The sequence below is a fragment of the Lepidochelys kempii genome, chromosome 12, assembly GCF_965140265.1.
Source record: "Lepidochelys kempii isolate rLepKem1 chromosome 12, rLepKem1.hap2, whole genome shotgun sequence".
In the NCBI taxonomy this organism is placed as follows: domain Eukaryota; kingdom Metazoa; phylum Chordata; order Testudines; family Cheloniidae; genus Lepidochelys; species Lepidochelys kempii.
Genome location: NC_133267.1, coordinates 10673235 through 10700274, shown reverse-complemented (window position 1 = coordinate 10700274; position 27040 = coordinate 10673235). Strand labels below are relative to the sequence as shown.

Genomic DNA, 27040 nt, shown 5'->3' with positions numbered 1-27040 from the left:
ATATCGAGGTAGAGGTGTACTCACACATCATGGCAAATATTTATTCTCTCTGGTGGTTTGCACCAGAGATGTTCATACCTCAGTACCCGAGGCTGCATAAAGTTACACCACCACTCATTTTGTAGTCTGTTAGTCTGAGAGAACTCAGCTCCCATCAGGCTGTAGCAAGGCCCAGTTCCTAACCCCATTTTCCAGAGGACATGGGTGAAACACAAGAGGGGGTGAATAACTTGCCCAGGATCACAGAGAGTGAGTGTCTATGTATCTGCTCAGAATGAACCAGAGATTCTCCTGTCCCCGCTCTTTTAAACACTATACCACAGTGCCTTCAGATGACTTACTCCCCAACAGGTGTGATATTTTCAATGCCACAGCCCTTATAGTGAAATCACACGGACATGAATGCCTTGATACAAATGGCTTACAGAAAAGCCACTCTAAGCTAATGACCAGATAACTCAACTCTTTGTAAGTCATCTATTTCCAAATGACATTATACATATGGGGCGGGGGGGCAGCAGGACTAATCAGTAGGATTTTTAAAGGGGCGAGACTTCATATTATGGAAGTCATTAATACTTTTTAGGTCATATTAGAATTATGCATTACAACCACACAAATGCCAAAATTCACTATTGTCATTACAATTAATATCAAGGCAGAGGCATAAAGTTTTGTCACTTGTTCCTGCGCTGAAAAAACTTGAACATTAGCGGAACATTTAAATGCATAATTTAAAATAGGGCCATTTGATCTCTCAAATGCTTGCTTTGGTTTCCTCTTCCAAAAAGTATTAGAATAATTATTTTTAAAAATAAATCTAAGCGTCTTTAGAAAGAAAAAAAAAGTTAGTTAGCTTAGTATTTAAGATTCAGGAGCAAACTTTTTACATGGGAATGAAGCAATACAAAACTTAGTGCTCTAGCATTCAGCAGAGGGCCTGTACAAAGCTTAGAGACCTAAGGGCTTAAGAGGTTCACGTCTTGGGGTTGGCCCTGGACAAGAGTGAATTTCATCCTGAAGAAGTAACCAAAGTTTCCAGACTCCAGGGATAAACTGCCTCCCTCTCCTACTTTGTTTTCTTTTAGTTTCTGAAGTTGTTCTACTCATACTGCTAAATCAGGGAAATACTTTGAACCTACAGCATAATAATAAAGATATCTTAATATTGCTTTGTGCCCTCAAATTGCACAATTTTGTCTATAACTATATGCTCTGTTTTTTAATATGTTCATTGAAGGATTTAGTAGTTCAATCAATATCCATTACACTTTTCAAATGTCTGTTACCTTTACTACATGTGAATGATTCACAAGAAGTCCCAGCTCACAGGCCAAAGTGTAAACGTGTATTGGGGAAGCCGGGATCAGACTGCAATGGACGACTGGGATAGTTCACCATTAGCAAGTTTACTCACACATATAAAGAAAACAAACACGCTTATTGACAGAGCAACATTCCAGACCAATTCTAAGGAATGGGGATCTCACTGGTGCGAAGTGAGCAGGAGATATCAGAGAAGCATTCATTTCTAGACAACTTTACAGTGTAAGAAAGATGGAGAAAGGTGGGGGGGGTTGTTTTTTTTGTTTTTTTTTTTAAAGGACTGTCTTCCTATTTTTTTTTTTTTTTGAAGTAAAGGTTAGAAGAAGTTTTCTTGCTATGTACAACAAACAAGAATAAAAGCCCTGGGTTAAAAGCCTCACATGGAGCACTCAGCAAATGGTAATAAACCACTGTGAAAGTTTAACAGCAATGTCTTTGCACAAAGCCAAGTTGTCACATAACCTCCACCATTTAAACCACTTTTGTCCCATCAGCCACAGATCACAGGAGTAGCCTCAGTTTCACCAGATTAGTTGATTTTTTTTTTTTTTTAAATAGGACAGGAGCAGGGAAGGTTAGAGCAAGGTTCCCAAACACAAGTTAGGAAGGAAAAACAATCTCCACATCACCAAGCCCTTCATTTCCCTTCCCGTTCACCATTGGAGACCCAGCTTCTGCCAGTCCCATCTTACCTTCTTTAGAAGTTACAAACAGTTACAAACAGACCCACTCTTTCGGTGCTTGTAACACACTCCTTGCTTGATCGTTCAGCTGAATAAGGCCATTGTAGTCATCAGGTGCATACTACAGTACAAGTGTGATACACGATAATCAGCAATAGAAGGAACAGTTTTTGTACAGCAAGCCACACAGACTACATTTGCAACCTTAATTAAGAGCATCAGCTACAGTAACTGGCAGGAGACAAAGTGAATTTGACACACACAGCTTATATGCAATCACTAAAATACATTACTTGAAGAGTTGGTTGGAGGTAGGTTTATGGAAGAAATATGGGGGAGATTATATACTGCATATAGTAGCTTTTTGTAATGCAAGACTTCCTTAATAAGGAAATTTAAACAATCAAATACCCTTTCCTTCCTTAATATTCATAGAACAACAGCATGTAGATATTGAGAATTATGTGCCAGGTAACAAAGTCTACATATCAGAGAGCTATACTATGTTACAGCAGAGAATCTCACAGGGATTGGAGAGCATGCTTTCTAGACTGCACAAATTGACATGAGGAGAGGAAGAAGAGACCAAGGTCCGAATTCTGATCTTGCTTACAGGGGTGCAAATAAGACATTAACTCCACTGAAGTAGAGAGTTACACTGGTGAAAAGCCAGCATGAGGCGTTGTCCACACACAAAAGCCAAAGTTGTACCTCTGTGCCTAACACCAGCATAGCTAAAACCATACAACTTCCACAGGTGGATGCATTTATACGGGTATAAAAGTGCTTGCATAGGTATAGCTAGGGTGACCAGATGTCCTGTTTTTATAGGCACAGTCCCGTTTTGGGGAACTTTTTCTTATATAAGCACCTATTACCCCTCCACCCCCTGTCCCGTTTTTTCACAGTTGTTATCTGGTCATCCTATGTATAGCTTACCCCCATACAGGAAGGGGAATAAGCTATACCAGTTTAAAGCACTTTTATAGTGATATAAATGAGTCCACACTGGAGTTGTGCCAGTATAACCATTTTGGTAAAAAGAAAAATCACATCCCTAACCAATAAAGTTATACCAGTACAAAATAGGGTTGCCAGCCCTCCGGGATTGTCCTGTCATTGATTATGTCAGGTGATGAAACCTCCAGGAACACGTCCAACCAAAATTGGCAACCCTAGTACAAAAGCTGTGTATAGACTAGGCCTAAGAGAGAAGAATCAGGTCAAAGATCTTAACCATGCACAAGAAGTGCTTGCTGTTACAGGGGATGGTGCAAGTCTGTGTCTAAAGTCATAAAACAGATCTTGATTGGTGAGACCAAATGCTGGTTTATACAGAATCTCTCCAGAAGCACACATACTGGAAAGAAACAAATCCCAGAGAACACCTGAATATGTTGTGGAGACTACTAGAATGGTTCATGCTACTTTGCAGCAAAGAGGTACGCAAACCCAGTTTACATTATGTCCTTTCTGCAGTAAGAAGCAGAATTTTCTTTTTTGAAATGGCTTCCTTTACATGCATTGGCACATTACACTATCCCCAAGCACACAGGGTTCTATTGCTATGCCGCCCTTTGTTTCTTTTGATACGGAAAATGTCTCCTGCCAGTTTATAGGGAAGAATAAATATTGTATTTATAAAAGAAAATAAAAGAGACATTTTATAGCCACCTACAGTGAAATTTAAAGAACTCGTAATACACCTACTACACAGAGCAACATCCAAGAGCCCAAAAACCATAAGAGAAAGAACCCCCACAATCTTCACTACAGATTTCTAACCACCTTCACATCTAGACCCACTCCGTTAAGTACAAACGTAAGAAGTTTTTTCTAGATAGTCTCTACCAGGGCAACCAGGCTGTGCAAATATTAATTATCAGCTACCAGACCTGCCCTTGAAACCAATCTACAAAAAGTAAGTTTGTTCTTTGGAAGGAATGTCTCAATATAGTACATACTTTAGATACTATAGATTATCAGCAGATTTACAGTAGGGAAAGCTCTGTAGCCTCTAGTGAGTATTTTTTTTTAAAAAGGTACTTGATATGCATAAGCAACAAGAAAAGCAAGGAATGGAAAAATTACAGTATCAGAAACAGCAAGAAGAGAGATTGGTATAAAACATGAGCTCAAGCGTGCAGGAAACTTGAATAACTATTGTGTTTGGTTTTTTTTAAAGAGTTGTTTATTTAAAGGACAGACATAAGAGGAGAGATTGTATTAAGTTAATTAAACAGAGGTTATGGAATAGTAAATGCTTCTGAACAGCTCCAGGTTAAAAAAAATTACAAAGTCATTATTGTAAATCAAGTTAGGGAAATAATGCAATAGGAGAGGTCATACAAGAAACTGTCTCTAGTGAGAAAATGACAGCTACTCCAAACTACTTGAGATAGAGCATTAAATGAATGTTTCAGATGTTGGCTATATTTCAGAAGCCTCCTAAACCAGCAAGGAGGAGGTACACCACTATTAGACTGGATGACCAAAAGTGGAAGAACCTGAGGTCAGCTCAGGTGTCCAAAGTGGAATTGCAGTGTTACTAGCTTTGAATGCAGGGACATGTCATTAGTATTAAGCCTCTTAATTTAGGCTCAGTACTTGTGCTTTACCAGTCCCCTACCAACTTGAGATTGTGAAATAATTATACAACAATGTAAAAATGCACTATGCCAGAAGTCATCCAATGCCACGTATTGTACTGATGACAAAAAGCAACATTACGTAGGTCAAACTCAGAAGCAGACAGCTCAAAAACTACTGCCAAACCCCATTTCCTGCTGTTGAAAAGCTGTCATGTTCAATAACATGTTCTTTGCCTTTATTCATTCATATAGGCAAAAGGTGAAATTTTCAAATAATTCAAAAATTCTGCTTCCATTACAGTCAATGGCAGATAAGCCAGTTTGAAAATCCCAGATAAGATAACCAGCTGTGAACTCATAGAACTGGAAGTCATTTTGAAAAGCTTTATAAATCCAGTGACATATCAAATTTGGCCTCAGCACATCTAACCTGAATATAGATGTTGCACTTTCAAAGACATTCTCTTCAGTGGGCACTCTCTTTTCACTCACTCAGAAAACTGGAAGTTTCTGAGGAGAGTTTATTCTCAACTGCACAGCAGCAGCGGCTGACCCCTGTTATCCAATTATTCATCGACAAAACAAGCATCTATTGAAAATGTTTTTTCGTCAACCAGTGTCTCTTTTTCCTCTGTTTGACAGAACAGTCTTGTTTATTGATACTGATGAAGCGGAGGGAGCTGCTTCTTAGATAGATTGATTTTTCCTTTACATTTTCCTTAAGTCAGGGACAAAGTGATTCCTTTTTCACCCTGAGGTGCCTATCAAGTCCAGCTGAAGTTAGTGGGGAGAGGCACAAGAAAAGAGCCAAGAAGAGGCTGCACGCACATCACCACTGTGGGGTTTCTTTAAAGGGTTCCTCATTTGATCCTGATCTCAAGGGCAGCAGGAAATGGTACTCTGCGTGCCCCCCTGTGCTACGGGTCTCCCAGTGGGTAGGTAGGATTGGAGCCAGGTATGGAGTAAAGTTTGCACCAAGATGGTAGCTTGGCAGCAGAAAGTAATGCAAAGCAATAGCAAGTGGTGGATCTTTACGGGCTAGAAAAAAAATGGCAAGATACACTGCAGAGTGGCCACGAACAAAAGACCAAGAACAGGTGAAAAATGCATCTGGTAGGAATAGAGTGCTGGTACCGAGGGGAGCGGATGCTCAGTAGCGAAGCTGGTTTGAATAGAGGAAAAAGGTCGATCCTTTTAGCAAGCAAAGATAAGGCTGAATCATTTTATATCAGAGCAGGATCAATCTCTTATTGACTAATGAGACTGATAGTAGGATTTTCCCATTGAAAAATCGCTGTCAGAAATCTAGATTTATGAAGGCTGAGGGAGGAGGTAACAACAACCCTGTTTGACCAAATCAAGAGGATTTCCAGACTCAGTGGGTCTTTTCTAGTGTCCTAATATGAACTGGCAAAAACGTAAATGTAAGAGAGAGGAAAAAAAGTTAATCCATCCCTTGGGTGTCAGAGGTTGTTAAGTTCTGTCTCTCAGGTACATACTGTTAAACGAGTAGAGTTCTACAATTACTTGATCCTGCACTCTACATTTAAAGACATTCTTGTACCATTGTTTCCTTCTCTCTGCTCCATGTTCATCTGTTTTCTTGCAGTTCCTCAGTTTGAGGGTTTTATGGCTTTTGAGTGGCAAGTTACAGCATCGTAAGTAGTACTTCATGTTCCAAGGGAAAGTTGAACCAAGAGTTGCAAACGCATGTGCCATCTAGGTGGCCTCACCTCTCCCTCACTAGCAGTAACCAAGGGGCTATTACTTTTGCTGGTTTACCTCAGTCCATCCCAAGAGTCACATTCTCTGCCTGAAAAATATTCCCTCTACTGTTTCAAAGGTTAGTTTGATACACGATATATAAGGAATACCACAAGCGTCCTTCACACAGCTCTTCCAACATTTACTAATTTCTGACTTGCAATAATTCTGCTGTGCTAGCCTATCATCTTATGCAGAGATCACCTGTGCTGCTTCCTGAGGAGATCATGCTGCTTTTCCACTCCTTTCCTAAAAACATGCATTTGAACCTAAATCTTTAGAAGCAAAAAGTTAGTGCACTCCTCTCACCACGTTACTAGCCCTACCGAATTCCATTCTCCCCTCACCCTATGTTAGTGCCTCTGCGAGTATCTACCACCTAAACAGGAATAAGGGCTTGGCTACACACGGTTTGTTCATTGGTTTAACTAAATGGTTTAGAAACTGATTTTAGTTAAGCCCTAAGGGAATAGGGAAATTAAGGGGAAACATAATAGGAGCTAAGAATAGTTTCCAGCTAGAAAGGAGGTACAACTTGCAGCCTTTCGAGGCAAAATGGCCACTTCAGGGATGCAGCTGCAGCAATTCTATTCTGGATTTACTGGGCTAGTCATCAGAAGAGTTTGCTAGGAAAGCCTCCTCTGAAAATGTGAGCCCACACCAGAGAATAGGTCCTAGGGAGGGGAGGAATCCCTAAGTGACTGAGACTGATTCAGTCTAGATGTATTTGGTCTTGAAGCAAAGTGCCATAATACAGCAGCAGAGACAATCTTAAATGTTTGGTGGAAGAGGTAGTAAAGGAGGGACCTGTATCATTCCAATTACATCCCATCACAATAGTGGTGCCATTTAACTGTATTGCTTAAGGTGTGACAAACAGCTAGTTGACAGCAATGGTAAACAGCAAAATTTACTATCCCAATTTTTAGAGAGGTTCTCTCCTTGCGGGCAGTGCTTCCAACTGAAAGATCAATCTAAATTCAGAACCAAAGCAGTACATGTCTGTGAGCTATGACTGTGTTCCATTTTAGAGGGGGAAAAGTCATACAATATTGTCTACTGCTTGCTAGCTTGCCTGCAAAGCTATGCTAAGTGAAACTATCTCCCACTCCCCCCCCCCCACACTACTCCCTCCCACCCCCACCCCAGAAGGTGTTGTGACTAGAATTGGCAGCTAGAGGATGCAACAGACATGGATGAAGAAGCTATCCCCCCCTAGGACTGTGAAAGGTGTCAGATTTCAAAAAGGACCCATAGAAAACAGAGAATACTTTCTTTGTTCAAAAATACATTTCAGGCAAAGCTTAATCCAGGGGAAGTCAGCAACAGTGAAGTCTGCTGTCCTGGTATTAGAGAGAGAGGAGTTGTTAAAGCTCTTGGAATTTTGCCATTCGTCCATTTCCCCCACCTCCTCATTACCGCTTTTTTTAAAAAAGCACTTAGCCTTGAATTCTGTGTCTATGAAGAGTCAGAGAATAAATACATTGCAAAACCCTCTATAGCTACATATGAGGAATGGTATACATAAACCCAGTATAGGTTTAAATGATATTCATTTTATTTTAAACCTATCCCATATAAAAACAGTAAAACAGGCACCAGGTTTCCACCCTGGCCCTGTTTCAGCAAGTAGGGACTAAAACTCTCACAAGCTTTAAGCAAGTTTCAAATGTTGACTGCAATCCCTCAAATTCAGTCTTCCCAGCTCATATCATTTCTGACTGTAGTTCTGAATGAAACACAATGCTTGAGTGAACAGGACTACACTGACATCCAGACTAACTGGGTTGATAAATCTGCTTTCTGTTCCAGAGTATCACAATTCTATTAACGGCACACACACTCTTATGAAAGTAGCAAACATCAAAAGCTTGGATTATTCTTGGAGTCTTGGAACATTCCCCTTAATCTCATTGGTTCAGTTAGTGAGCACGAGAAGACTAATTAACCACTAAGCAAATGTAAGGATAAAGTGTACAACACACAGCAGATTTAGCAAGTACATGTTACATAAAATAACTAAAGAAATAGCGGCAAAAAGTACCTTTGCTTACTTGGTATGTATTTATCCTTGCATAAAAACATCACTGTGTGTCTGCAAGTGCTGATGGCTGTTCTCCAAATCATTCACTTACCATTTACTTAATTCCTCTCAGCTTTAATAGTGTTTAGAGTGTTCTGCTGCAGTGACCTAACTGTACAATTTGCTAGTGCTGAATATAATCAACCACCTAGGTTTCCCCTATTCCTTCTCCCTGACAGAGACACAGTTTCAGGAGCTGAAAAGCGGATTTTTATTATTAAAAATAAATTCCAGAAATCCAGTTCTCCTTGAAATAGACGATTTTCAAGTTAGGATAGGAGCTCGCAGTAAATATCCAGACTGACTCATAGTCCTCCTTCAAATCCCTCCAAAAATTTTAACAAATGATTAGGGAGCTGATGTGTGGAGACCACTGCCAATCATGTTGACCTGTATGGTCTCATTATTTCCTTGTGTTTCCCCATCTGTCTTTCTAGATCCTCCTATTGTTTCTTGTCTTATACTTAGGCTATGTCTACACTACAGACCTTACAGCGGCGCAGCTGATAGTGCTGCAGCATAGCGTTGTCCACACTGGCTCTTGTGTCAGTGAAACTTATGTCAGTCAGAGGGGTATTTTTTTTTCATGCCTCTCACCAACAAAAGTTTTGCCAACAGAAGTGCTAGAGTAGACAGTCTTAGACTGTAGCTATCTGTGGTAGAGACCATCTTTTTGTTATCTGTACAATGCTTAGCACAGTGGCCTCCTGGGCTATGATGGGATCTCCCAGGATTCGCTGCAATACAATAATTAGAAGCTACATCATGAATTATTGGATGGTAACGTGCTAGCATTGAACGTTAAACGTTCACAAGCGTATTGCACGTTGCAGTACAAGAGAGAGGGTTTTTTCAAGCATCTCCAAAGACAATTATATTAACTGCTCTGTAGATTTTTTTTGTGAGGTTAACTGAAAGCATCATGAATGTTTAACTGTGATGGAGGAATTCTTAACTTAATTAAAAAAATCATAGGAGCATCTGATGGTGCTGTAAGGATTAAGCCAATACTGATAGCCAAACTGATGAAAATATTGAATTATAATTTTAACACTATCTACTGTTGGAAGCATGTACTGATGTTGAGACCAGCTTGTTCAAGCACATGGTAAGCCAAGAGTATCTCTGTTAGGAGGCAGGTCTGGTGTGAAAGCTGCTTTCAGTTAAGTAGCAACGTGTGCATACATGCAGTACATGAAGCCCTTGAAGACCAAAGAGATTCAGACAAGGAAACAGCAGAAAATAAATAAAACTTAATTCATCCCTTTCAGACAGGAATACACAAAAGATAAAAATCACCCTTTGTTCTCAGCATCTCAGATCCAATTTCCGTGTCCACTGAAAATCAACTTCAATTATTTTCACAAAGGGATTAAGATCATACCCATGCCAATGGTGGTTAACAAGGGCTCACTTTATAAAGGACCAGAAGCATCGTTCAATACATCCTCTGGGTAGCAGTAGAAAGAGAAGAAATGGGGGAGTGGGGGAGGGAGGGAGGAGATAACATTAGATTTTCTTACCAGAGACAAAATACTGTCCCAACACAATAAGTCATCAGACCTTTTACTTACAAAAGTATTTTTCCAGATTATTGCAGGAGTGAATGTGTGCATGGGCGTGTGTAAATTAAAAAAACCCTGGACTAGCACATGTATCATGTAGTGCTTTCTCAGCTCCTTTACAAGACTCTAAACCCTGATCTACTCAAGGCAGCATCTTCTAAAGACTTAATTAAATCAGTCACTCTTTGATCAGCAGTAGCCAATGACAGTAAAATGCATAAACTTTTAAATATCTTGCTGTGTTCCTCACCTCATAAACTCTAAGAAAGATAATTCAACTGGGCAAGTGATGAAAAACACACTTGCAACCAGCTCCTTAAATGTCATGACTAAGCTTCACTTTTAAAAGTATTTTTGGGTGGAGTAGGGTAGGTATTTATTTCTTGTGACCAGGGAACAGGTTAAAGTAGGAGTATACATCTAGTTCTGATTCATAAACACATTCCTATACATTTAAAATTTTTAAATGTGCCACACACACACACACACACACACTTTAAACTACCTTCCATTTAAGGTGATGGAAAGGGGCAAATTAAGCAACAGAACTGAAACCTGTATACGATAAATATAAGATTTAGTTAATAACACCCAGCTATCAGAAGTGGAAAGTTCACTGATCCACGAACAATTCCCTGTGCAGTCCCATCCACGGATGGGGGCAGGTCTAATTTCACATATTTTCTTGTTACTTTTCCACCTGAGGTTTTGATGCAGGACATAATTCTACATTCTCAAAATAAAATCTCATGTTAAAAGCTAGCAGGGAAAAAATGAAAAATAAAAATAAATTTAGTTTTAAAAAGTTAATTAAAATCAATAGAAATGAAGTAGTAGTAGCTGAAGAGTCACGGTCATATCTGAAAAAACAGGTACACATCACTTCAGTTTGAACTTCTCCTTAGAAGAAAATTTCTCAGACAAAGCGAAAAACACAGCTGATTAGAAAAACAGTAAGATGAATTTCTTAGCAGAATTTACACAAAATTTACCCAAGAGTTTTGTGATTTTGAAGCCATTAATTCCCCAAACTGTGCAAAATTCTTTCTGAATTGGCAAGACCAGAGCAATATGATTTCAACAACACCAAAGACAACTTGGTTTTCTTTCCACCCTAATTATCAGAGAAATAGCTCCTAAGATATATAGCTAAGTGTTTTCTCTGGCCCAGACAAGATCACATGGCTGATATCATGCATTACAAAACAAAGTCTACTATAGACCTATAAGAATCTTGGAGAAATTAACGTACAATGATGGTCTCCTTATTCTGAGTGTTTTCCTTGCCTGAAGTTTGCCACTACCCACAAAGAGAAAAAAAAACCCAAAAACACAAAACCAAAAAACCCCATCTGCATTGCAGTCTCTAAAGGAGCGTAAAAGTCAGCAACACGGCTGGTATGGCTGGACAGTCTCATTTACTTACTATTTATAAGCCACACAGATGGTAGCTTGAGGCCTAAATGTAACTTACATCAAGTTTTACATTTTTCCAATGTTTCAGTACAATTTAATCCCTACTATCAAACGGATGGAATCTGTACCATGTATTGCTATTCACAGACATTAAATTATCTCCTAAACAATGTTATTTTTGCCTTTGCAAGTGTTCAGTTACAGAAGATAGATTTAAATAGCAGGTGTATCAACAAAGCTCATCTGATATCTGTGCAGGAATATGCAGGGGAGGACTAATCTACACATTCAAATAAATGGATATCCTATGGATGCAGATCAGTTTCTTTATCTTTAAAAAAAATATATGGTAAATTGATGCTCACTTGCCTATTAACTGGAATTCAGTTCATGTGATAATTATTTAGCTAACTGCTGATGGTGTCTAGAGCATTTGTTCAAGGTAAAACATGGTTTGGAGGATATATTTTGCTGTTGACTGGAATTAGTTAGGCCTTGTAAAATGCCTCTGAAGTAGGTAGATACATTGGTACCACCCTCATTTCACAGATGCATCTCAATTCCTCCCCACGCAAGTCACAGAACGAGCCTTTCAATGCTGAAATTATCATTCACACCTGTGCTCCTGACCGCTAGGTCACGCGTCTAACTTTTGAAGAGAAAAATCAGAATTACTATAATTAACAAAAATGAAATTTCCATAAATATATTTTGGGATGTGCTTATTGTAAAACTTGACTTACTCATGACACAACACACCACCATTGGCTGACCCTGGGTATATCTGCACTGCACACTCCTTACAGCAGTGTGTAAGTACATACATGCCCCCCCAGCCTGGGTATAAACAGTGGTGTAGATGGTGAGGCACTGCTTAGGCAAGTAAAGACACACCTAAACCCTCCACGTAAGTACACTCCCTGGCTCTCTATGTACCCAAGCAGTGCCTCCCCCAATCTATATTGCTATTTTTAGTAGTGTAGTGTGGTGCTATTTCCCTGCTGCCAGAGCCTTTCTGCACTGCAGGGAAAGGCTACGGTGGTGAGTAAAGGCTCTGGCAGTGGAGAAAGTTTCCAATAGCTCCCGGTTGCCTCCCCTCTGCCCGAGCCTTTTATTGGCACATGTAACTAACTACACACCGCAGTGTGGACTCAGCAGGCTTTTCACTGCGGCGTGTAGCTACCTGCACCCTACTCCCCCCACCCCCACCACCAGTGGTGTGCAGTGCAGACATGGCCCATACGACAACGAATGCATAGCCAGCAGGTCCCTTCCTCTTTTTCCTCAAAGCAAAGATTTAGTAAGATTGACACAGAACAATAGCTATCAGAAGTCCAAGTCACAGAAAGGTAGATGTTGAGGAGAGGGACTGGACACTAACCTGGTATCCCTGGAAGAAACTGAGAATTTCCTTCATTCCTGTGTTATAAGGCAAGCCCTGCATACGAACTAAAGCTCCAGGCTGGGGCAGCATTGGAGTGTGTGTGGCTGAGGCAGCAGCTGCTACCGCTGCAGGAGGAGCTGCAATATACCCCACCGTGGTAGGCGATACCGGAGGACTGAAAAGGAAAGAGCGAAGCAGAATGGTTATCAGTGACCAATGGGTGGCTTTAGGGCTTGGGGTAGGAGAAAGGTTTGAGATGGGTCAGTTTCACTGAAGTTTCAATATTAGCTTGGGGGAAGAGCTCCTGAATGCTCTTCATTTCCAACCCTACTGCAAACCTACAAAGTGCTACATCAGAGTAAATACAAATCAGTAGTTCTAAACCACCAGGCTAGCAGATAATGGCTCTTCCCAGTACAATAAGCTGACTATTTAAAAAACAGGCAATAGGTATGTCTACAAATGCAACTGGAGATGGTATTGCAGCTTGTGTAGGCATACCCCCAGCAGGCACGGCTAAAAATAGCCATGAGACGAGGTGTCATGGACACCGGAAGGGGCTACGAAGACGAGTACGTACCCAGGATTCTGGGCTTGTACGGCGCATGCTGAAGGCTCTGCCAGCATGTGTTCAATGCCATTTTTAGCCACGCTAGCTAGATTAAAGCTAGCACCAGTATGACTACTGAGTTGCAATCACACCTCACACAGCACTGTAGACATACCTAGTGTCTAAAACATCCTTGCTTGCCTGAAGGAGGCTTGATCCCCTCCAGCAAAGGCTAAGCCCCATTAAGAGGCCTAGATGAAGCCCCCTAGGCCATCATTGCCCCTGTTGATAAACATCAGCAACTCTCAGGACTGTCAAGATCAGAAACACAAACTAAAGGTCTGCATGGGTGACACAAGAGTTTCCTTGTATAAAGAAATGGATTCTGAGGTTCAGCAGCAGAAGGCAACCAGCCCCACGGTACCTGGGGTAGTAAGCTGTGTAGTTCATATAAAGCTGGGCAGCTTGAGCCGGGTAGTAGGTAACAGTTGGAGGGGCAGCCGCAGAAGCCTGGGGAGTCCTGGTTGTTGATAACAGAGCTTGTGGCTGGTAAAGTGCCGCTTCTGCTGGGATCACTGCTGCGGCTGTTTGGAAAGCAGCGTACGCTGGTGGAGAAAGACCTAAACAAACAAACCAGAAAAACAGACCAATCAAAACAGGAATTGGCCTGGGGTGGGAACAAGATGGGAGAAGAATTATTTATTCCAACGTGATTACTATCCATGCTAAGAGCATCTGACCACAATGAACTAAAGCTCACCCGTCTGCTTAAACCCTCTCTCAGTGGAGACACCTATCATGTCAACAGGAACAACAGGATTTCTGGGATACTTGGATAAACAATACCTACCGAGAGCATGAAGAGGAGTAGCCTCAGCCATATTAAAATGGATACTAGGAAGCTGCACAGTTAGTCAAAGAAAGTATGAAGCCGCATGAATAGATAATGCAGGGCATTGGCCGCACATGTGCGCACACTTATACTTTCTTTTCCTTCTAGCAGAAGTTGCTCTCTGTGGGACAGATTTTCAAAGAAGTTAGGTACACAAGTGTACCTTCAATTCTCAACCAACAGTCTGCATGCAACTACTGCAACCTGATGAGCATATCAGGATATTGTAAATACAAATGGCTAATTAGATTCATTTGCATGCCCAGATACCTGTTTTTCATATGAAGATTCAGCATGCGACTGCACACCTAGCTTTTTTGGAAAATTTGGCCATCTATATTTTAATGAAAACATACACCACTATCCGCATTGTGATTGGGTAATCAAACAAGTTTGAATGGAAATCATCAGCCCACAGTAAAGTCCCAAATGTTAAGAATATATAAATGCTACAATGATTATAATTTAAGAAAGAGACAAATTATTGTTATTTGCTGGAAGTGTTCAGTACACAGTAGGGATAGTAACACTGTTCACAGATGACAGCCAGTAAAATCCATCCAATTTTACCACCCCCACTCCATTAGAAATGTATCCCAATGGATGTTTCCTTCAAAAACAAGCTATCCCCAAGAGTAGCACCTTCTCAATGCTCAGAGGCAGAATAGCAAGAACATTCACTGGCAGCTATAGTAAAGAATTTCTTTCAATTTGAAAACAAAATAATCCAATTCCAAACAGGTTTCACTACAGGCAAGTCTACTGCAGAGCTCAGAAGAACAGTACACCCATAAAAGCAAAAGTGCACAACATATTCACTGGCAAGGCATCTCTGACATCTATTCACCACCGAAAACATAATAAAAATGCTTCAATCACTCCCATTATTGCCCAAGGGAACAACTTCCAATCTCAGCTATATACAGATGGATGATTATTGATCATGGCAAAACCCAAGTCAAAAAGGTGAAAGGCCACAGAGCTTGAGCACCTACCACATATCAGCCTTTAGCAGCAGAGAGCAGAAGAATTGGAGACTTACATGGTAACTTACATGGCGGTGGGGATAAGCCACTACGATTTAAAGTGCCACCCATTAAAACAAAGTTCATCTCCTCTCCTGAACACTGGAACACTTCCACATAGCGGTCCTTCATCATTTTCTTGTGACACTTCTGGGCCACCAAAAAGGCTCTATCAGATGATTTCATTTGGATAAAAGCATCACCTGATGGTCGTCCCTGTGGAATCGGGAACAGATCATGCTAAGATCGACTTCCCAGAGCATAAAACACCATGGCTGTTCTCAGAGACAGGGAAAAAAAACCCTGATGAAAAATGGCTCTTCAAACAAATGATAATTTGTTTTGATTAAAAAAAAATATTTTTCAACAAATTTTTGTTAACAAAATGAAAGTTTGCTCAATTTTGATTTTTAGGGGTGTGTGTCTCTCCCTCCCATATTCCCTCCCCTTTAGTAGAAAAAAAGGGGGAGGAAGTAAGACCCCCATTTAAAAAATATTCTTCCAGTTTTCGGCTACTACAAAAAAAAAGGAAGAAGCTGGAGGGGAAGACAAAACGTAAACCTCTAAAATGAACCCAAAAAACGAACAGAATTTTTAAATTAGAAATGAATACTTTGCCATTTTGAATTTTTCATCAAACCCCTCCAAAAATATTGAGACTTTTCAAACCAAACTAGAAATGTTCTCCTTCCAAAATGTTTCACAAAAGCTAAGATTTAATCTTCAAACCAGTCCCAATTTAGCTGCTCTACAAAAGCAAGGGCTTCCTGTGGACCACACCCAAAAGTACAGATATTAGGATAACTCCCTGGAACAGGGCAAAGCCGCTTGCTGTTCCATCTTGTGCAGCTGCTGCTCAGGCAGCCAGACCAGGCTGCCTGTTCTCACTGCGGTTCAGTGAACCCAGCCTCTAAGCAGGGACGCTATTTAAAGAGACTCATTCCTACCCTCTGTGTTTCCCACAGCACTGGACCTACTTGTGGGAGAAGATTTAAAGATAGCCACCAGTGCAGAGTAGATGACGACTGATAACAGTTCCATCCCCTTCCAATCCTGGAAGGGGTAGAGCTCAGAATCATTGATTTCATTTTACCCTCTCCCCTGCTACCCTTATGGCTGACTCCATGCAGCAGGAATCAGTGGTCGCTATTAAAAGCTTCACAATGCTAAGATCATAGTAAGCACTATCCCTGTTTTATTAAAGAGGAGAAGCTACTTTTGCAGGTTCACACAAGATCTGAGTCAGGAAGAGAGATCACGTCTGACTCCTAGTCCTGGTCTCTAATCAGAAGTCTAGCCATCCTCCCTGCAAAGTTCTGTTACCTGTTGATTAAGGACCATGTGGACTCCATGTGGTTTGATATCTGCTGTCGCATCTCCCATGAATTCCAGGATGTCATCAATGCCAGCTGTGTAAGGAAGGCCTCGGAGCCGGACACAGTCACGGATGCTGCCAGCAGCAATGGTGTAAGGTGGGGGGATGACAGGAATAATGGGAGTTGGAAGAGTGGGGATGAGAGGTGTTGACAAGTATCTGTTAAGCACCTAATGGCAAAAAACGTAAGTGGATGGATAAGAGTTAAAATCCCATATGGGATGCAAATAGGTCTTCAGCATACATTCAAACATAACCAACTGTTTCAGAGCAGGCAAAAAAAATGTTGTATATATAAAATAGTCCCAGCTTTCCCACCCCCACCCTTCCTCTCCCCTGTTTTGACACTTTAGTTTCAAATAGTGGGAAGATCTAAATAGAGCCACTGACAAACTGAATTTAGAAGGGTCCATTTAGGTTTTTACCAATCTCATTAAATAAAAGACAAAAGTAGATTATAGTTTCTTATGTTACAGGATCCCAAAATGCAGCATCTGAAAACATCAGGCCTGCTTATAAACCCAAATTGGTACAATTACCAGTTCACATACAGCTATATATCTTTTAAAAAGTTGTTTTTTTTTTTAAATAAAGAAGAGTTCTATTCTCCTGCTTTCCATAGTAGAGCACTTCATAAGAGCTAAATATTATTACTACTTAGTCAATGCTCTCGTAGCAAGTTCTTGAATAAAGAACAGTAAAGGTGGTGGACAACCCTTCTTTCTCAGTCCCCCATTGTTAACATTTTATTTGCTCTCTGATCTCTCCCAAAGGACAAATATAGAGAGCGAGAGAAAGAGATAATTGGAAAGACCTTGGACTGCCAGAAGATGCTGTTGGGACTTATTGTTCAAAAGCTAATTACAGAGTATGAGTAATAAAATAAGTTAGGACAGACAAACAAGTTACACTGGTAGGTACAGCAAATAAGAGGCAAACTTCAGTGGCAGGCTTTAATTTTGTCAGCAGTGATTCAACCTAGATTGTTGCACTTCATTAGAAACAGTAGGAGCAGTCTAATGCTTTAAATATACACATTACTAAAGGGAAGATTTCTCAGCTATCAGATGGTTATTGTTTTGACTACTGCAATTTTGTCTATTTTAACACTAGCCAGTGAGCTGGTTCTATGGTTAGGGCTCCCCGTCACCATGTGAACAACCAGACTCCAATTCCCAGAACTGTACTATTGCTCCTTGGATCAGCATAATGTCTGAGTGCCTCACACCAGAGATCCCCTCTGGTAAAGCAAGCAGCAGCATATTCATCTAACATGAATGCGGTCCTATGCAGTTCTCCTTAGCCAAGGGGACTGGAATAGTAGGACTTGAGTTTTTAGGTGCTCAAAGAAATTATCCTCGTCAAGGACACAACATCCAAAAGTAAACAATAACCAACACCACAAGCCAATGTCATTTCATTTACAAAATGGGTTTTACTATAGCTGTGTCAGATTTAATAGACTAGTCTTATGTCTATAGGCACAGTGGTGTTGATAAACACCAGCAACTAACATGTAGCATAGATATTCTTCCACTTGCCTCACTGCTTACTTGGACAAGAGTATACCATACGATATAGCTCGGACAGAAAAAAAAATGCAGAAATTACTGGATGAAATTCTATGCTGTGTGTTATGCAGGCCAGACTAGATGATCATAATGGTCTCTTTTGGCCTTAAAGTCTATGAATACAGTATCCCAAAACAGATAGTCTGCCATCTCTAGAAGTGCTATCTCCTTAAATGTGGTAATTTCAAAGGCTCAGCTTGCTGGTAACAAGATATGTTGTTACTTTCTGAAGTGATGGTTAATTGAAGTGGGCCAGGGTTAATTTTTACAAATATTACTAGATATCTATGAATAGAGGCAGAGAGAGAAAGTAAGTGGAGTAGGGGAGGAAAGGAAAGGCAGGTTGTTGGGGGGGTGGGGGGGTGTTATTTCTTGGGAAATTGAGAATTTAATACCTATTCTTCAAAAATCTATTAGGCACTTTTCAAAAACTCTAGGTGTCCCTAAAATGACCAAAATTTTAACAAGATACTTGACTGTACCTGAGTTTTAATCACACACCATGTTACAGTTCTATTACAGCTCTTTATAAACCAGGGGTGGGCAAACTTTTTGGCCTGAGGACCACATCTGGGTATGGAAATTGTATGGTGGGCCATGAATGCTCATGAAATTGGGGAGGGGGGGGTAAAGGCTCCAGCTGGCGGTGCGGACTCTGGAGTGCAGGAGGGTGGGACCAAGGGGTCTGGCGGGTGGGAGGAGGATCAGGGATGGGGTTGGGGCACTGGAGGAGGTCAGGGGCGCAGGCTCTGGGCAGTGCTTACCTCAAGCAGCTCCAAGAAGTAACGTCATGTCCCCCCTCTGGCTCCTATGTGGAGACGTGGCCAGGTGACTCTGCAGGTTCCCAGACAGTGGGGCTGCAGGGCTGGCACTTGGGGCAGGGGCAGCGTGCAGAGCCCCCTGGCTGCCCCAATGCATAGGAGACGGAGAGGGGACATGCTGCTGCTTCTGGGAACCATGCAGAATGGGGCAAGCCCTGGACCCTGCTCCCCAGCAGGAGCTCGAGGGCCGGATTAAAACATCTGAAGGGCTGGATGCGGCTCCGGGCCGTAGTTTCCCCACCCCTGTTATAAACCATTTACAATGGGATGTTACAAACATGTTACAGATATGAGCAGTATGCATTATATATGGGTTATAAGTAGCGGGAGTTATAGATGATTATAAACAACTTGTTAGATTCTAATGATTGATTAACCATGTAGTAAAACATCAATAATTTATCAACCCTTATAATCTATTTATAAAAGTAAACAGAATATAAAGTGTGTGGAAGAATTCTGTGGTTAGGCACCTGAATTTTTGAAAAATGCTGCAGATTTTTAGCAGCCCAACTCCTTAGGTTTCCACTGTTGAATATAAAAATACAAGTTAAAAAATTAAGCCAGTCTCAAGCTTGTCAGGCAAGCGGAGGAAAAGAAATATATCTGATGATTTCTATTTAATGATACGGGCGGTGTTAAAGGAAAAAAAATCAATGCAACAAAAGTGTGGAAAACTATGCAATCAATCAAAATATCCTTCTTGGTATTTGATTAATATAATAGAAAAGCTGCTCCCACTATACTGTTTTTGTAAGACCTAACGTGAAGGTCAGTATTTACAAGTACAGGGTAACACTAGAAGATGACTGGAAAAGGTAAGTTTTCTGGGTTTCATAGCCAGTAGTTACAACCTGCTGGACTTCTGCTGCTGTGCTCCTGAAGAGTTCAATGTAACGTTTTCCAAGGATCTCCTTGTGCTTTTTAAGTGCATTCTGTGCATATTCTTCACAGGAAAACAACACAAATGCATCTCCCGTGGGTCTGCCATCTGGGTACTTGACAAAGAGAAGTCCCTCTTTCCCTCCTGTGACTGGACACTCAGTCCCCAAGAACCCCAAGACATCCTCCAGAGTGGCTGTGAAAGGAAGGCCCCTCATCCGGATGATGACTTGATTCTCCTTGGACAAGAATTGGGCTACTTCATTGGACGTGCCTGGCAGGACAGGAAATAAACGTGAGGAACCAGCACAAATGGACCTAGCAAACCAAGGTGGATGGAAACTGCAAGGACATCTCCTGATAAAACTACCAGCTCTGTACAGCCCACGGTACCAGAGACTTGCTCAGTAACCACTTCTTGATGTGAAGCTACCCCTGAGTACATTGACTGGTTGCTTAGAGCTGGCGAGCAACATGAAACCATTAAAGAATGAGACAGGAGGATTAGTAGCTGGCATTAAAGCAACAAACATCTGACAAGCCTGGAGACTTCTCTCCCTTTCCCCCGCCTTCATGCTCCTGGGTATGCTATTTTTTAAAAAGTGCCACATTTTAAAACAAAATGCATATGAAAGTATTTCAAATAATTCTATTAGCATTAGCGAGAACCAAGAGCTTATACAAGACACAAGAAATCCCCCACAGCAGAAACAACTGAGGCTTCTCTTCTCCCTCTCAGGGTGTGTATACAGCGCAGGGAGCGAGCAGCTGGGACCATATTAGTCAGGGCTGTTCTGTCTGTAACCCCACAGGGAGGGACTCATTATAGGGGTATGTCCACACACACAGCAACTGGGATGGTGCTTCCCAGCACACACACAAGCTCTGCTAAAACTAGCACACTAAAAATAGCAGCGTCACTGGAGCTTGGGTGGGTCTGTTCTTGTGTGTTTGGCCCGAGCAGCCACCTGAGCTTCTTTGGCTGGGCTGCTACAGCTCGGGCAGAGCTCGCGCGTGTCTGTCCACTTGTGCTGGGAAGCACCCGGTATTTGACCCTATCAACTTCTGAAGTGCAAACAGAAAAAGCCCCTTGTTAGTCCTTGATGTTCGCACCCACCTGAAGAGTAGAAGCAGACCACGTAAACATTACGCTTTAGTAAATAGGTTTGGTCTTAAAATTACTCACCTCCAGCAATCTTTAAAAATTCTTCTCCAGTTGCTTTGTAAACCTAAAACCAAGAAAATGGTTATATATATGAACAAACAGAGAAACGTTCAATGGCCAGTACTAAACTGAAAAGTAACGTTTTCCAGAGCTCTGTAGAACTTCAGAATGTCTCATTTTTTTATAGGTGTCCAGCTTTAAACAGCCAACAAAAGTAACTTTTGAACCTCAAATGAAGGATAGGATTTCCAGAAACAACTAGTGAGGGCAGAGGTTCAGTTCCCAGTGACTGTCAATAGGAGTTGTGTGCCTAACTCCCTTCGTCTCCTTTGAATATCCCACCCACAGTTAATGAAAGACAATTCCCCCCTAGTTATGTAATACGTCTGTAGAGTACAGTATTGCACTGGGGAATAACCATCTGCACTAGTTTAAAACTGGCTGCATTCCCAGCATAGTAGTGCTGATATGTTGTCATGCTGTAGTTCTTTACCTCAATGTATCTGCTACCCATGTGATGCTTATGTCTTTCCAATGCCAAATCTCTCTGTTCAGGGTTGACAAATCGCACAAGGGCTTCCCCATTTCGCCTTCCTTGAGCATTCAAGCAAAGGGCAACACCGCCTCTGAAAAAGCAAGGACCAAAGTAAAAGGTAAGCTTGAATCATCAATGCCTTATAATACATCATTGACATAATTCCCCACTCTTATTCAGCAGGAAAATACAGAGGCCAGGCTTTAAGAAAGAGCCTGTACTTTCAAAGTTTTTCCACCAACAACATTTATTGATCCAAAAATCATTCATACATACATCTCTGCTACACAATACACTTCTTTGGTAGATCAGTGAGGCAAGTGTTACCACACCATGCCATCAATACTTTACAGTGCTTCCCACGGGCAGAAAGCATTTTAAACTTCACATGCTTGATGTACAGTTAAAAAGTGAAGTAAATTCACAAAGAACTGAAAAGGTGGGTTTAGAATTGTAAATTCATAGTGGTAACTTAGGAAAAATCCTTGAAAGAATATGGAAGTTAAAAAGCCAAAAAATGTCAAGTTAAACAAATAAACTTGCAAAGTTTAGAGAATAGTATATAAATGTAGAGTTACGGTACACCCAAACAACTTCAATTCTGATCCCTGTAGCTATAGCCCAGGAACAACTAACCAGAACATTATAAATCAACTTGACTTGGCCCCCTTCATGTATTAAAAACAAACAAACAAAAAAACTTATCGGGGCAATTACTCTGTACTGTTCCCCAAAGGCATGTACTTCTTAATAGAGAAATATAGTTAAATACACAGTTGTGTTATCTATGTATAAGCCTCCTAACACAGAAATCTCACATACAGTACTGTAGGGCATTCTAATGACTGCCACAGTGCATTAAATTGCACATTCAATCTCTATTAAACCTATGTATCAAACTAATACTGTAGGTTTACTACCTTTCATATGCAAGCTGTAGAAATAGAATAGGTTTCCCAAATGTAAAAAGATTTCAAAATCTTTAGGAAAACTTAGTCAGAGCTTTGTTAACTTATTAATGGAAAAATCACATCTTACAAACTAGGTAAGAGTATACCAATTGGAAAACGAAAGTACGGAGGTGCTGCAGAACTAGAGGAAAAGTTGTTCTGGGTTCCTTGGCTCTGCATTTCTAGTCTTTTCAAATTTTTCCCCTTCTTAAATTTTGCTTTATTTTACCACTTCTGGCTTTCTAGTCTTTACCATCATTAATAAAACTGCTCAAAAATTTTCCACCTTCTAACTGATATATATTTACAACTAACTCCCTCCTCCAGCTTACTGTGTTGTGTCTGGGAATTTCCCTCACTTTTTCAAATGGAAATATGCTGGTACCCCTGCATAATGAAGTATATATATTCACCTATAAATATGTAAATTAGATTGTATCAGTTGGAAGCTATGCTAAATTAGCATATCTGTGAGTTAGAATTATACAAACATTTCTTCCAAATAATACTTGTGGGCTTCCGAGCCTATTCTTCTTAAGAGCTAGACTAGAATTCTGAAACATTAGTCGCAAATTAATTCTTTCCTATTTAGCTCATATTAATCTTTGACTGAATCCTGACTACTGCACTCGGAGCTTGTACCCACAGTGATAGCAACAAGTGAATTTGTGGTGCATATTCTAATGAAAGAAGTCTCTCTTCTTCATTTACTTGTTCAAGAAATGCTTTGTTTGCTTCATAGTCTTGTGAGGAGGGTGAAGATGGGTATTTTTGTTACAGGCTAAACCCTAAGAATGGGAGTCAGGAAACCTAGATCAGTTCCTCACTCTACCACAAGTCCTGTGTGAGAAATAATCTATTTTATCAATGACAAAACCAGATACAGAGGGATTGTATCTTGCCTAACGTGATGGCTGGTAATAGCTCCAAGTTGTACTCATTAGTGCTCACTAGAAAGAATAAATTAGTAAAGGTAGGGCAAAATCTTTTGTTGAAACCTTTCCTGAATTTTGTGAACTGCCCAGATGAGGAAGACCACACAAGGCTAGGACTTACTTTACAAAATAAAGACTGATGATAAAAACAAAGTAACACAGAATTAGACTAGATCTAGCACTCTTACTTGGCAATATTGAGTCCTTTGAAAAAACGGGCAATATCTTGATCTGAAGACTGCCAAGGCAAACCTCTAGCACGTATTACTGTTTCGCTGTCTACTGCTTCAGATTTACTACTGCAGAAAAAGAGAAAATAGGAAAATTCAGGGTAATTAATCCAAGTTTTCTACTACACTATTACTACCAAATTTCATTGTAAGTACCAATTCAGCATATGGACCACAAAGAATGTCTTAATACCACTGGCATATTTGCGGTTGGGATTTTTCTAATCTTTCCCTTTCTTGACTGAAATGAGAAGCAAACTACTATGAATAATACCTATACACTACCCTGAGATATGCTGTGAGGCCATCCCATCACCCAAAGAGGTGTTTTGTTTTTGTTTTCAATGGCTAGAATGCACAGTAACAAGTCCACAGGGAATTGAATTAGATTCATGGGATTATTAGAGATGATTTAGTGTCAACAATCCATTGGAAGATGGTTTGCACACCATCACTAATAAGAAGTTTGATCAAACAGGTTTTAGACAGCAGAACTACTGGTTACTGCAATTTCTTTCAAAAGCAAAACACATTTTAGATCTCCCTCTTTTCTCCCCCCAAGCCACAATTTAGAATAGCACAAAGAGACAAAAGCTTAACTCCTCTTAGAGGAAAACGAAGGAATTACATTAATTTAGGAACAGTTTGTCGAGCTATAGAGTGAAAATCTCCAGGCAAAGAGAATGGTATCCAATATAACTTGAGACATTTCATGGTACAGTTACAAATGACAAGCTTATCTTAATTGCCACTTTTGATTGGAAGGGGGTAGGTTTTCCTTACCCCATACCTTCCCGTCTCTTCCTTTCTATAACTTGATAGTGATTGGAAAATTCCAGCAGAGAGAGAGAGAGATCAAGAGAGAGAGAAATAATTCCTTGGTCCCCTGTGAATTTTCCACACCAGATGCTGAATGCCTACTCATTAATATACACAGTACACCACACAATAGGGCATTATATGAACCTAAATGCACATTGCTAGGGATACCAGCAACAAAAGTGAGAAAGAGCCACTGTGCAATTTATGTCAGCACTAATCAACAACTTTTGTTTAAAAGTTTGAGTGAAAATAGCAATCCACAGAGGTCAGAGGATCTATAGGAGACTTCTAAATAGGCTCTGACTGGACAGCAAGTAATCAGCATTTACATGTCACATAGCTCTCTCACTCTTTTTGCCATAAGAGTGCAAAGGCTCCCTTCTACCAAGCTCCCAGAATCCCTCAAATTATCTTCTGTTCCTTACATTAGCTTCAACTGCAGTTTGTAAGACAGTTTGCAATACAGTGTACAGTACAATTGCTCCCTTTTACCATCCCTCTGTACTGAAAGAAAGAAAGAAAGAAAATGGTATACAGCATGAGAGGTTATACTGGTTTAGTGTGTACCAAGATACTATCCCTGTCCATGCTGGAGAAAGTTTCTAAATACTTATCTTCTACTGACTAAATGGTTTCAGCTCCACTGATGTTAGTCTAGTCCATCACTAGCGTATATGGACCACCAGCATTTTATGTACTATAACAATTGCACATACTCAGAGCAGGGCTAGATGACAGTGCTTAAGATACCAGTGGCACCCTGTCTACACTGGGGCTTCCCAGTGAGCAATGATGGAAAATGTTTGCAAAGTGTTCCTAGAGTAGCTAAAACCTACATCAGCTAAAAACTGCTGCAACAAAGGCACTTACCAGGGACCTGTTTCATACTTGTATTTCACAGTTTCAGAGTCAGTAAATCTGCAATCTGTAACTAATAAGAGATGAAGTTAAAATATAATCCCGAACAGCTATTTCAGCAGCAATGAAAATGCCCTTGACAATTTTGCCTCTACACAAGAGCATCCCATACAAATATCCCACTTACTGCAGGTTTCAGAAAGCATGCTGAAAATAATAGCCACCATGGTTTTCACTTGCCATACACCAAAGTCCTCCTCTGTTTCATCTGTCTCTAAGCCTATATCTATATAGCAAGTCAAAGAAAATAAAAAGGATTTCACAATCATCTGTCAACAAGTTATAAGGCTTTGCTATTGTCAACACAAAACTGACAATCCAATTGGATCAACTTTAACAGCGACATGTGACCGCTGCATGTGTGTCACTCTGCTCTTAAACTGGTTAATATTCACTTTACTGGTCAACATTCTGAAAACTACTGATAGCTGACATCATCTCAGCCTAAGAGTTTACAAAAGCGGGAGTCGTTCCTACTATCCCTGGTAAACACACCTGATCTTTTGCTGTGTTCATCTGGACCCACAAAATTCCTCCCTGGGAGCAACATTTTTTTTACATTAGCCTCCCTCTGGGTCAGACACTCAGAACTATAACTAACTGCAAGCACTTATGCAGTTGCATGTAGCTTCAGGTGCGCAATTCTAGAGAACATCATTTTACTCAAGTGCTAGACAAGCATTTTCTTATAAGGCAAAGTTTGTGTCAATATCTCAAAGAATTAAAAAACCCTAAGCGCGTACTGAACCCATGCTAAATTTCATTACTAGACAGAAGACTAAATGTGAAAAAAAGATGTTAACAGCTGAAGAATGCAACACTATCTTCAGCGTTATGTTAAAAACTCCTTCAGCTCTATGCAGAGATTAATTTTTAAAACCAGCTTCTCAATTAATTTACTGGGATGAAAACTATAAACAATTGCACAGAGAATTATGGTTTAGAAGTGACATCAAAAGGATACACTCTGCCATGGATTTGATAGTTTGATCCTTCACGGGGGCTGAATTGGGGTAGCATGTGTGAAACTCTTTGCGTAGATCATAAAATGAATAAAAGCAGTCTGATAGCAGGAAGTTCTACAAAGAAGGAAGGGAGAAAATGAATTAACATTATGAATGCCACATCCCAGTAAAGGACAATTAGGGGTTTTTGGGGTTGAACAAGGATCTTACCTGGCCACAGTTACAGTTTGTTATATATATCACACATTTTTATTTTATACCATATCTACTCTTTCCCTCTCTGATTACAGAGCTGCATGTCACTCATTTGACCAAGACCAACCAATTTAGTTCTCTTATCACCAACTTTTAATAGTTGGTGTCACTGACTGCAAGGATATACACTCCTACAGTAGCAAATCAGGACAGCTTCCCAGATGTAAGTCCATGCAAAACAGTTACTAGTTTTAAAAACTGAGTGGTGGTGTTATATTAAGGTTCCCATTTAGAATATTGTATCTTTTTCTTCTGCGCTCTTGCCAAAAGCAAGAGGACTCCTAAAGGTAAGCACCACAGGTTGAAACATTAAAAAAAATATATTTTAAGAAAGAAA

General features: G+C 40.4%; 1 protein-coding gene across 5 annotated transcripts in view; it reads right to left on the bottom strand.

Moving 5' to 3' along the window:
• The window catches only part of ESRP2 (epithelial splicing regulatory protein 2), a 61182-nt gene that overhangs the window by 3891 nt on the left and 30251 nt on the right, over positions 1–27040 (bottom strand). For 2 of the 5 annotated variants that reach the window (XM_073307561.1, XM_073307562.1), the window contains exons 5-15: positions 26448–26562; positions 25611–25709; positions 25436–25496; positions 23702–23812; positions 21587–21719; positions 21115–21157; positions 19901–20202; positions 16603–16824; positions 15297–15495; positions 13787–13982; positions 12810–12987 (exon numbers count right to left, since the gene is read on the bottom strand). In XM_073307561.1, the coding sequence (XP_073163662.1) occupies positions 12810–12987; positions 13787–13982; positions 15297–15495; positions 16603–16824; positions 19901–20202; positions 21115–21157; positions 21587–21719; positions 23702–23812; positions 25436–25496; positions 25611–25709; positions 26448–26562 (1659 nt within the window). Of the gene's footprint in view, positions 1–2018; positions 2131–12809; positions 12988–13786; positions 13983–15296; positions 15496–16602; positions 16825–19900; positions 20203–21114; positions 21158–21586; positions 21720–23701; positions 23813–25435; positions 25497–25610; positions 25710–26447; positions 26563–27040 lie in introns of all 5 variants that reach the window. The other 3 variants (XM_073307564.1, XM_073307565.1, XM_073307563.1) reach the window with 3 other exon arrangements.